This window comes from Alligator mississippiensis, chromosome 1, assembly GCF_030867095.1.
Source record: "Alligator mississippiensis isolate rAllMis1 chromosome 1, rAllMis1, whole genome shotgun sequence".
NCBI classification, from domain to species: Eukaryota; Metazoa; Chordata; order Crocodylia; family Alligatoridae; genus Alligator; species Alligator mississippiensis.
In genome coordinates, this window is record NC_081824.1 from 253820207 (window position 1) to 253833367 (window position 13161).

The 13161-nt window shown below is 43.7% G+C and overlaps 1 protein-coding gene across 4 annotated transcripts in view; it reads left to right on the top strand.

Moving 5' to 3' along the window:
* Positions 1 to 13161, top strand: part of STXBP5L (syntaxin binding protein 5L) — a 390570-nt gene that overhangs the window by 162976 nt on the left and 214433 nt on the right. For all 4 annotated transcript variants that reach the window (XM_059720506.1, XM_006263508.4, XM_059720507.1 and 1 more), the window contains exon 5: positions 6606 to 6740. In XM_059720506.1, coding sequence (XP_059576489.1) covers positions 6606 to 6740 — 135 coding nt within the window. The remainder of the gene's footprint in view (positions 1 to 6605; positions 6741 to 13161) is intronic.

Here is a 13161-nt window from a genome sequence, read left to right on the forward strand (position 1 = left end):
GGACGGCCTTGACCACTATGGGTCAGGGAGGCCCAGTTGAGGGAGATTCCTTGCCTTCCATTGAAGCTGACCTCATGAAGGAACACCTTGACAGGCTGGATACCTTCAAGTCAGCCGGCTCTGATGGGTTACACCCAAGGGTACTCAGGGATCTGGCGAGCATCATAGCTCAGCCCCTGGCATGGATTTTGAGAGCTCTTGGCGCTCTGGTGAAGTGCCCGATGACTGGAAGAGGGCTAATGTCATGCCTATCTTCAAGAAAGGGAGGAAAGTAGATCTGGCAAACTACAGGCCCATCAGCCTGACCTCTATCCTGGGCAAGGTCTTGGAAAAGATTATCAAAGAGGCCATCCTTAACAGACTAGCTGAAGGCAATATCCTGAGGGATACCCAACATGGGTTTGTTGCGGGTAGGACTTGCTTGACCAATCTCATTTCCTTTTATGACCAGGTGACTTATCACCTGGACAAGGGGGAAGAGATCGATGTTGTATATCTTGACTTTAAAAAAGCCTTTGATCTGGTATCCCATGATCACCTCTTGGCTAAACTGGCTAACTGTGGCCTTGACCTCACCACGATCTGCTGGCTGGGGAATTGGCTCCGCAGTAGGACCCAGAGGGTGGTGGTCAATGGGAGCCAATTGTCTTGGTGCGCTGTGACCAGTGGGGTCCCTCAAGGTTCTGTCCTAGAGCCTATACTATTTAACATCTTCATCAGTGATGTGGACATTGATGTCAGAAGCAGACTGGCCAAGTTTTCGAAGACACCAAACTCTGGGGTAAAGCATCCACACCTGAGGACAGGAGGGTGATCCAGGCTGACCTTGACAGGCTCAGGAAATGGGCAGATGAGAACCTGATGGTGTTTAATGCCAAAAAATGGAAGGTTCTCCACCTTGGGAGGAAAAACCTGCAGCATACTTATAGGCTTGGTAGTTCTATGCTGGTTAGCACTACAGATGAAAGGGACTTGGGGGTCATGATTGACCACAAGATGAACATGAGCCTTCAGTGTGACGCTGCGGCTAATAAAGCGAGCAAAATGCTGGCTTGCACCCATAGATGCTTCTCAAGCAAATCCCGGGACGTCATTCTCCCATTGTACTCAGCCTTGGTGAGGCCGCAGATGGAGTACTGCATCAAGTTTTGGGCTCAACAATTCATAAGGGATGTGGAGAAGCCTGAGAGGGTGCAGAGGAGAGCCACGTGCATGATCAGACGTCAGGAAAACAGACCTTATGATGAGAGGCTGAGAGCCATGGGACTCTTCAGCCTGGAAAAGCACAGGCTCAGGGGTGATCTGGTGGCCACCTATAAGTTTATCAGGGGTGCTCACCAGGATCTGAGGGAACATCTGTTCACCAGAGCGCCTCAAGGGATAACAAGATCGAACGGTCACAAACTCCACCACGACCGATTCAGGCTGGACATAAAAAAGAACTTCTTCACTGTCTGAGCCCCCAAAGTTTGAAATAGACTGCCGCCAGAGGCGGTTCAAACACCCACTTCGAATACCTTCAAGACACATTTGGATGCTTATCTTGCTGGGATCCTATGATCTCTGCTGACTTCCTGCCCCTGGGGCAGGGGGCTGGACTCGATGATCCTCTGGGATCCCTTCCAGCCCAAATGTCTGTGAAATACCGTCAGAGGAGGTTTTGAAATCTTGCCCAGAATTATGTTGCAGTTTCTTTTTTGTAATTTTGGTATCAATTTCATGGCTTTGTATATTTGAGCTTTCACTCACTTTCTGTCCTATTATTCTATCAAGTAGCTTTTCTACTATCTTGTCAGTTCACTCTACTCCCAATCTTTTTCTGAAACTTGCCAGTTTTTGTACCACTCATCACTGAGTACGCAGGTCTGGGTATTTATTGAAATGATTTTCTATGCATACATCAATAATTTATATTTACCACAAAGTGCTAGGTCATTTTACCTACCCCTGAGTATGTAGGAGATTGACAAGGGTCTGTTTGAAAATAATACCAAGCACAGGTTTCTCAGACTTTGTATTCCTCTTTAACCTTTTCTTGGAGCTCCTTAGTTTGGGGCATGTACTAGTGCTCTGCAAGCCTAGAGTCAATCCCAGAAACATTAGAACATGTAACACACAATTAATTTTCCTAGTCTAGACATGATCTTGGGTTCAGGGAATCCTTTGGCAAGCACTATGCTTAATAGCAGTAGGCAAATTATAAAGTGCAGGCTACAAATATATACAAAAATCCTGGGTTTGTATTTCTTGTCCCCAGGAGGTGTGAAATGGGATAAAGTATACAGATACCTCAAGTCTCCCAGGAAAAACTCTTTCAGGAACAAGTTATTCATGTCTGTTGCAGGGATATTTTTCTCTTGGAGTGGCCATTTTTGGTCTGGGAGAGAGAGCCTGAATGTCTGGCTGTATACTTCTGGTTTCTACTAGATGAACAGTAGGCAAATTGCCTGGTAGAAACTAAACATTTGTATGTAGCCTGAGACTAATGTCAGGGGTGTCCAACTTGTGGCATGTATTTCACATGTGGCACAGGTAGCTTCTTCTTGTGGCACAAAGCAGATCGGGGATGGAGCAGACATCACAGTGGCAAATAGGACAGGGAGCAGAAAGCAGAACATGGGATTAGGGAGGGAGCTCAGGGAAAGGAGTGGAAAGCTGAGCAGCAGATTGGGCAGGGGAAAGGATCAAAATGGCCTTAGGAAAGAAGTCAGAGCTCTTTTGAAAGCATGTTAGACAAGACTGCATACTCTGGGCCAGATTCTATCCTTTACACTATTGTAAATTAGGAGGAACTCCACTGGAGTTGGTGCTTACACTAACATAGCAAATATAATCCAATGTAAGAGGATAATCAAGCCTTCTGTGTAGAAACAGACAGGCTAAACCATAATGAAGTTAGATGCTAGTATTTTATTTGGTATGTCTTGGTTATGTTCCATTTTAATGTCCTGTTCAATGTTGGATGCTTTGAAAGTCTATTATTAAATTAGGATCTATTTTGGAGACATAGAAATTCTTTTCAAGATACCACATTCAATCCATGCGTTTTCCACTGTCTGCATCATATCCTGTAAGTCTGAAAGACCATTTCAGCTGCTTTGCAACCTTTGGGCCTAATTCTGGATTGTGAAGCATCTGTTAAATACCTACAGTTCCCATGGACTTCAGTAGAATTTGCCAGTTTTCAGCAGATTCTCAGCATCTCCTAGGTTGAAGTCTTTTGTCAGCTCCATCATCTAGCTTAATGAAGCAGGTTGTTATAGGCAGGAGTGCTTCCCATTTCATGAACCATAATGATCTGATTTTCTTTATCATAGGCATTGCTTTTTTCTGCCTCACTGCTTTTGATTGCTTGTGTAGGCATCAAAATACATCTTCATTTGATTGGGGTTTATATGAATAATGGAAAAAATGGATTTCTTGTCCAAGCTAACGCACAGTATATAAGAATGCACTCTCTTTGAACTACTGTACTCTGCTGAAATGAAAGTTTTTCATTATGAACCTGAAATTTATTTGAAAAACTTAAGCATTGAACTCGAGCTCAGAACTTTGATTCTAAGATCATAAATCAGTCTTTATTAAATGTATATAATTGAAAAATAATGAAGTTTAGAAAATGGTATTATACTAAATAGTGCAGTTTTTTAGCATATTGAAAGCACTTGGCTTTTTGTGTAGAGGCCTATCAGTGCAATCATAATTAATAAATAATGTAACCATACCTTATTGATGTTACTACCCAAGTTAATGTTACTCTACAAGTGCTTGTAGATTTTAAATAAGGCTACCATACATAGAGATTATATATGCCAGCTGTGTCAAACATATGGCCCACGAACTGGATCTGACCTGTGGAGCCTGATAATCCAGCCTTTGGTGCTGCTCCTTTTGCTGTGCTGGGCCATCCCCATGAGCAATGCTTGGGACATGTGCTGTCCACGGTTCTTGGCTTGGGCCAGGTCCCAAGCAGCACTGGTTTGAGCCAGTGTCCTGGACAGGCCCATGAGTGCCACCTGTGCTGGATTAGACATGGGGGTAGAAGGGGGTGCCAGTGGGCCTGATCTCCTCTGTGGAGTGGCCTCATGCCGCTCATCTGGTCCGTGGAGTCAGATGAGTTTGACATCTCTGATATATACTGATGAGGACATGGGACTGTGGTTTACCCAGTGACAGCCTTTTCTCTATTCATTCTAGATATTATTTATTTTAGCCAGAAGAGCTTTAATTATCTGAAAGAGAGAGTGTTCTACTTTTTTTTTCCTTCAGTTGATATGTTCAAAATATAAGGCCACATGATTTAGTCCAGTGTGTCCCAAACTTTTGATACCTGGGCCATACTTTTTTCTGGACTAAAATTGTTGGCACACAGCACAGTTCACTCTTACTCCTGAAAAGGTGGGGGTGTGTGTGTGTGTGTGTGTGTGTGTGTGTGTGTGTGTGTGTGTGTGTGTATATGTGTGTGACAGAGAGAGGGAGAGAGAAACCAGCAGTGTGGCTGCAGTCCAATCTAGCAGCATGGAGCTTGGAAATTTGGTGGTGGGAGAACAGTGGCACTACTAATTGCAGTATTAATTGCCACCACTTGCCCGCTGCCAATTTTATGAACTGGTGGGGAACTCCACAGGCCATGTATGATATAGATAAAGTATCATTTTTCACATCATGCTTCCACCATTCTCACAGCACTAGCATGCCTCTTGGGGAATCACTAATTTAGTTGTTACGTGTGAGCTTCCCCCACCCGCCTGCACATACCCCCCTCGGGCTTTCTCAAGTACCCCCAGTTGACACCCCTGGGTTAGAAAATGGATTTGTCTAGGATGGTTTGGAGAAGGATGACCCTGCCTTTGGTAGGGGGCTTGACTAGATGACTTCTGGCGGTGCCTTCCAGTCCTACCTCTCTATGATTCTGTGATATTAAAAAGCTATGTCTAAAGGCCTAAACTTGCATCTCATAAAGTTAGTTCAGTGTGTGCTGTTGACACCATTAGGCCTTTAACAGTTAAATTTATTGCATACTGAGTCAAGTCAAATGTCTGTGTTCCAATTTATTCATCAAAATAAGATGTATAAAATGCAGAGACTTTTTGCTAGCCTTCTACATCAAGGTGAATTGCACCCTAAGTGAGGATTTCAAGGATGCACAAGTCAATTTTCCTTGAACCTGGAGCAATATAAAAGGCAAAAGTAAAATAGCTCACCTGAGTGCATCCAGCATAAAATGTTCTGATAATATGATTTGATAGCCTCAAAAGTACATAGCCATTAAAAGTATTGTGTGGGGCCTGCAGGGAGAGAAAGGAATATAATTTGCTGAGGATACCACATAAAGAATAATTAGAGATATAAGGCAAACTAGTTTCAAAATGAAACAATTCTTTCAGTTTAGGAGGTTTCAAATATTCTTAGCCCCAGAGGACATAAGCAACTTTAGCATCTTTGAAACAGGCAGATTACTTTGATTACAGCCACTTCATTATAAAATCAGCCCCCAAAGTCTATTATTTCATGAAAGTATGAACTAGTTATACACATATTGTTAAATATTGCACATTATTTAGGAAAAAAAGACATGATAAAATATTTATTTAGCAGTTAACTCTAATTTGTATCTCAAAGCAAGAAATATTTGTTTCTGGAATCAAATGAATGCCAAATATAATGAAATAATAAAGTATTGCATACCAGGCAAAATAATCGCTTTTAATAAAGACAGACCTCTTGAGTGATAGAATGCACTGTAGAATCAGATTAAGCTTCAGCCTGTGTAGGCAGCATACATGTAATTAGATTTGAACTGGCAACAGTTTACATGCCTCATGTGGATTTAGCTTTAAATTTAATGTAAATACTATAACGTCAAAAGAACTGACTCTGTTCATTCATCATCTTTGTCAAAATTGTTGTATATTATCATGAGAGACCATCATGAGATTCTTCCTAAGCAATAGAGCACTACTTCCTCATTCTGTAAAAGTGTGGTATAAATGCGGGAGTGAGAGTATAAATTAGCTCTCTGCTTGACTGCACTTGGTAATGCTCTATCCAGCTGCATACCCTCCAGACTGATTAAGAGCTAATAAAGTGAACATTTTTTATGTGAGTCATTATGTTATTTCCATTGTACAAAACATTAAACATGCTCATGTTTCATTAATTTCCTGTTTGCTGAACTGAAAAAATAGCTTTTTACAAAGGACACAAATCGGAAAGCCTAGATCAAATGGTTTCATAGTGTGGTCCATGTATTCACAAAAAGGTTGTTTTGTCTACTACCTTCCATACATGACTGCACATAACTATATTAAGAGGACTTTTCTTTCCTTCTCCTACTAGACACAAGTAGATTGGTTCTTCCTCTTTACTTCCTAGCTTCCTTGTTATAAAGAACTTGGTTACCTGTGGAAAAAGGAGTCCACATCATGCGATATCGCCACTTTTTCACAGATCTATAAGAAGTGTGCGAAAGACCACATTTTTGAGCCACCACCCAGCCTGTTCTGAACCCTGGGAAACAGAAAGCACAGCTGTTTCAACTGAAAGCTTATTGAAATTCTGTTCATTGGCACAGCTTTACATTGCATGTTTTTTTTTCTTTGCAGGATTACTTACTGCCATCTACCTTTCCAGAGTAAATGGCTCTATGTTGGTACAGAAAGGGGAAATACGCACATTGTTAATATTGAGTCCTTCATTCTTTCGGGATATGTCATCATGTGGAACAAGGCCATAGAACTGTAAGTTTAGGCTGTTCTATCATTTTCACGTTGCTGGCACTTGTCAGAATTGTTGCTGAGAGAATTCATTTATTACAAATGACTATGACTTTTTCATAATCTCCTATTTTAAGGATTTATTTGTGTAACATTGGTTGTTTCCCAACAAGATTTATTGAAATTGAATTTCTAGGTATATTATGGTGATTGTATGATCTATAATCTAAATATTTACAATAACTAAATATTAGGGTCCCAAATCATTAACAGAATAAATATTTTTGCTTAAAATAACCAATATACATATATATCCATACATCCCATAAACTCAGGAGCACCCTCTAAACCCAGTATTTTACATTGTGGTCATAGTTTGATCTTCAGCTTCTCCATAATAACACTACCACCTGAGGAAATTAATGGAGCATGTTGAGCTATGGGAGATTTTTCTCCCTGATTTAAGATGCTGCTGCCAAGGAGATCACAACCAGAATCTGTTATCCTTGACCATGGATATTATGACTTCTAAATCTTTATCTATAATGCGAGTAAAATGGAAAGAGGGAGAAAGAGAAATTAAAATGGAGGTTTGATGGATGAATCTGTTCCACATGTATTTTAAGAGGCTCTCTGCTAGCATACCGTATTGTATAGAGTAAAAGGTCCATTTCTGTTGTATTGTTGCAATTATAAAATTCTGAGGCAGGAATATTCCTGGTGGTATCAGCTGCTTTTTCCATTCAAAGAATCTCTTGTAGACTCTACAGATACTTTTTTCATGTTGTGAGAAACTTACAGTCTTCTTATTAGTAAATTGGATTTTAAGTAGACCAGAATGACTGCATTCAAGGGGAAAGTAGAGATACAACACCATCCCTTACAGAACTTAAGTTTGTGTTCCAACTAGGGGTCCTGCTCTTATGTAAAGTCAACTTTTCATCTTTCCTTCCAAATCTTTCCCTCACCCTTCCTTCTATATTGCCACTAGCTGTTTCAGCATTCCCTGTGTTCCACAAGCTCACATAATCAGTACCTATTTTTCAACTTTGCTCCTTCTTTTTTATCCCATAGCTACTATTACTGAGTACTTCCAATATTATCTCCAAAAACTATCCAGAATCGAAATAGTTTATTGTATTTCCCTTTCCTAAAATTTATCGCTGCCCTTAATACTGTAACCTTCACCTCTCTGGCTTGTCTGGCATTCCCTTGACTCACTGTTCAGTTCAGCTTTAGAAACATTTGGATGGAACTGTTTTTGTTGCATAATATTTAATGTGACAAGTATTGACAGTATCAAAATGAAACATTTTGATGTTTTTACATTAATTTTTTGAAGTTTCCACAAGAAATATTAAACTTTCAATGTTTATGCTGGTTTGGGATGAAAATAAAGTTCAAAATACTGGAATTTCCCAGGGAACAGAAATTCTGTTTTCCAGTCACTTGTACTTCCCAGTTAGTTGGCAGTTCCTTTGTGTAAATCATCACCAGCATGATATAATGACTATGACAGAGGGTGGTGAAGCACTGGAATGAGGTTACCTAAAGAGGCTGTGGAATCCAGATCCTTGGATGTTTTTAAGGCCTGGCTTGACAAAGCCCTGGCTGAAATGATCTAGTTGGATGATCTAGTCCTGCTTTGTGCAAGGGGTTGAATTAGATGGCCTCCTGAGGTCCCTTCTAACACTAATTTTCTATGATTCTAAGATAAGCCTTTCTTAATTAGCGATGACTAGAAGCATGTATGTACTAGCTAATAACACCTGGGGAGATTGCTTGGCCAATCTGTTGAACAGCATCACAGAAGAGACATGACCAGAAACCTTATACTTCTGAAAAAACAATTGGCTTGTGTTGCAGGGCACTAAGGTGCCTGCTCCTCTAAGAGCAGAAATTGCCTGGGGAGAGAGCCCAAAGAGCCAGACAGAAGCCCACAGGTACAGGTTACCATGGCAACAGGCTAACAAGCAAATTAGCCTGCACCTGCACCTGAACCTGGTCAGCTGACTGGAAGAGGCAGGGCCCTGGGCCCATTTAAACCCCAGGGCTGGGACTAGAGAGTTAATTCTCTGCCAACAGCCAAGGGGGAAGGAGCTCTCCTAGAGGAAGCTAGGGGGAAGAGGCCTGACTGCCCATTCAGCTTCTGGTAAGATTAAGGGACTTCAGGAGCTCTCCAGATACCCTGGCCTACAAGGCCTATAGTGCTGGGGAACAGTGATTCTTTTAAAGGGACGGAGCACACCCTGAGCTGCTTGAATTATGTTATAGCCCAGGGACTCATATTTTGATTTCTGTTTGTAAAACTGGTGGATTGGGCTGAGACTATTGGGGAAGGAGGAGGCCTCATTGGGGGCCCACTACAGTGTGGGGACCCCAGCACCAGTGTGGGTACAGTATCCAGGGTGCACGGACCCCAGTGCCAGTGTGGGCGCAGTATCTGGGATGCATGGACCCCAGCACCGAGGGGTGCCAAGAGAAAGAGACAGGACTGCAGAGAGCCCAGCACTGACCAGAGGCCAAGTGAAACTAAGGCATCTGAAAGACACTGTGTGAATGCCAGCTGCGAGGCTTGGGGCGGTTTGGAGCCACGCCTCTAGCTCATAAAGCTGAGGGTGTCCTGAGACATCCATTTTAGAGCGGGACCCAAAAGGGGGTCCGAGAACCCACAGAGTTCAGTGGGGTCCATCAGGACTGTCTCCAAACAAACCGCTGGCACAGCTGTTCAAGCACTCCTGATGCTCTGGCCAGGTCCCTGAGGACTGGAGAAGGGCCAACGTGGTGCCCATTTTCAAGAAAGGGAGAAGAGATGAGCCGGGTAAATTTAGACCAGTCAGTCTTACCTCTATTCCTGGGAAAATGCTAGAGAACATAATCAAAGAACACATTTGTGCAGGCCCAGCAGGGGAAACGATGCTGAGGGGAAACCAGCATGGGTTTGTCACAGGTAGATCCTGCCTGACAAACCTTGTAGCCTTCTATGACCAGGTCACACGCTGCCTGGACGTGGGAGCCGAGGCTGATGTCATCTTCCTGTACTTTAGGAAGGCCTTCAATACAGTTTCGTACCCTATCCTGATTGGGAAGCTAGCAGACTGTGGAGTGGCCACCCGCCTGTCCGTGTAGGTGTCCAACTGGCTTAGGGACCGCACCCAGAGAGTGGTGGTGGATGGTTCCTTCTTGGCCTGGAGGAAGGTGAGCAGTGGGGTCCTGCAGGATTCGGTCCTCAGACTGATATTATTCAATATTTTCATCAGTGATTTTGGACGAGGGCGTGGAGAGCACTCTCTCCAAGTTCGCTGATGATACCAAATTATGGGGCAAAGTTAGTACACCGGAGGGCAGGGAGCAGATTCAGGCTGACCTGGACAGGTTGGATCAATGGGCAGAGAGAAACAGGATGCAATTTAATAAAGATAAATGTAAGGTACTCCACCTGGGAAGGAGGAACCCCCAGCACACCTATAGGTTGGGGAGTGTCCTTCTCAGCAGCTCGGAGGCAGAGAGGGATCTTGGAGTCATAATTGACTCCAAGATGAACATGAGCCGGCAGTGTAACGAGGCCATCAACAAAGCCAATCACACCTTGTTATGCATTAACAAGTGCATGACTAATAGAACAAAAAAGGTGATGCTCCCCCTCTAAGCGGCACTGGTCAGGCCACAGTTGGAGTACTATGTCCAGTTTTGGGCGCCGCACTTCAAGGGGAATCTCAAGAGGGTCCAGAGGAGGGCCACTCGCATGATTACTGGCCTTCGTGATAGACCCTGTGGGGGGAGGTTGAAAGAGCTGAATCTCTCCAGCCTTCACAAGAGATGGCTGAGGGGAGATCTTGTGGCCGCCTATAAATTTATTAGGGGAGGTCAATGGGGAATAGGGGAAGCACTGTTTACTAAGGCGCCCCAGAGAGTGACTAAGAATAACGGGTATAAACTAGTTGAGAGTGGATTTAGGTTAGATATTAGGAAGAAATTTTTCACAGTAAGGGTGGCCAGAGTCTGGAATGGTCTTCCAAAAGAGGTGGTGCTATCACCTAGCTTGGACATCTTCAAGAGGAGGCTAGATAGTCACCTGGCTGGGGTCATCTGACCTCAGTCCTCTTTCCTGCCAGGGGCAGAGGGTCAGACACGATGATCCATTGTGGTCCCTTCTGACTCTACAATCTATACTTTTCTATAATCAGAAAAGTTTATTAAGGAAGCCATCCTTAATGGACTGGCCGACGCCAACATCTTAAGGGATAGCCAGCACGGGTTTGTTGTGGGTAGGTCTTGCTTGACCAATCTCATTTCCTTCTACGATCAGGTGACCTATCACCTGGACAAGGGAGATGAGATTGATGTCATGTATCTTGACTTCAAAAAAGCCTTCGATCTGGTGTCCCATGATCGTCTCTTGGAGAAACTGGCCAATTGTCGCCTTGGGTCCCCCACGATCCACTGGCTGGAAAATTGGTTCCGGGGTCGGACCCAGAGGGTAGTAATTGATGGAAGTCACTCATCGTGGTGTCCTGTGACCAGTGGGGTCCCCCAGGGCTCTGTCCTTGGACCCATACTGTTCAACATCTTCATTAATGATATGGACACTGGAGTCAGAAGCGGACTGGCCAAGTTCGCCGATGACACCAAACTTTGGGGCAAAGCATCCACACCAGAAGACAGGCGGATGATCCAGGCTGACCTGGACAGGCTCAGCAAGTGGGCGGATGAGAATCTGATGGTGTTCAACGCCGATAAATGCAAGGTTCTCCACCTTGGGGGAAAAAAAACCCGCAGCATCCTTATAGGCTCGGCAGTGCTATGTTGGTTAGCACTATGGAAGAAAGAGACTTGGGGGTCATCATTGACCACAAGATGAACATGAGCCTGCAATGCGATGCTGTGGCTAGTAAAGCGACCAGAACGCTGGCTTGCATCCATAGATGCTTCTCAAGCAAATCCCGGGACGTCATTCTCCCCCTGTACTCGGCCTTAGTGAGGCCGCAGCTGGAGTACTGCGTCCAGTTTTGGGCTCCACAATTCAAAAAGGATGTGGAGAAGCTTGAGAGAGTCCAGAGAAGAGCCACGCGCATGATCAGAGGTCAGGGAAGCAGACCCTACGATGACAGGCTGAGAGCCCTGGGGCTCTTTAGCCTGGAAAAGCGCAGGCTCAGGGGTGATCTGATGGCCACCTACAAGTTTATCAGGGGTGACCACCAGTATCTAGGGGAACGTTTGTTCACCAGAGCACCCCAAGGGATGACGAGGACGAATGGTCACAAACTACTACAAGATCGTTTCAGGCTGGACATAAGGAAGAATTTCTTTACTGTCTGAGCCCCCAAGGTCTGGAACAGCCTGCCACCGGAGGTTGTTCAAGCGCCTTCATTGAACACCTTCAAGATGAAACTGGATGCTTATCTTGCTGGGATCCTATGACCCCAGCTGATGTCCTGCCCTTTGGGCGGGGGGCTGGACTCGTTGATCTTCCGAGGTCCCTTCCAGCCCTAATGTCTATGAAATCTATGAATCTATTGAGGGCAACCTCCCTATTTATTACAGTTATACCAAGACGTGGCAGGAGAGACAGAAGGTGCCCTCAATAGAGGGTGCTCCCAGGGTTGGCATGGTCAGGGAGCCCTAGGGATATCACGGCCATCCCTGGGGACCCTGCCTCGTGACAGCTTGTCATACAAAATTATAATTGTATTGTCCTATCTTTTTATAATTTATTTTTAAAAGCTAAACTAAACCACTCCCTACCAATAAGGTGTTTATTTTCACCTTGCTACAAAAGGATTTGCTATCATATATCACACTTATTACCACCAAGGCTCTAAACCTTGTGGAAAGGTGTGATTTATTTCAACAACCCCCATGTGGGTGCTGAATATTTAATAGTGAGATTATCCCTAACTGTGCATAGGCCTGTTAATAGTACAGGGAGATAGATGGTTCAATCCCAATGTGTGAAAATGAGAAAATATAATTCAGCTAAGATGCCTCCTCCCCTCTGTACATCCTACTCATATATTTCTTGATATTGACTGGGCAGAGATTTATTTGCCTGCAGTTGGGGTATAAAATGAACTAGCCAGAGATTAGGTTTAAATGTGGAGAATAGCAAAGAAATATGTACATAGCATCTGTTTCTTTGACCCAAGGATGAAGTGAAATGGATTAAGTTGTAATGCAGTGTTTGTAGATGCTGTTCAATTAGTTCTTTCCATGCTGCTGCTTCCTGATATTTGTATAACTTTTTTTCCCTTTTCTGCATAGGTAGGTGCCGAGGGCAGATTTCAAATTTCTGGCTCCTGATGGCAGGGAATAGAACCTTAATGCTTAAATCAGAAGAGTGTTTAGCTGTTTCAACAGGAGATAGAGTACAGAATATGCCTGTGGTTATGTGTACCAAAAAACATTGCTCTCAGGTGTTAGTTTTTATATTATGTCTGTTTCCAAG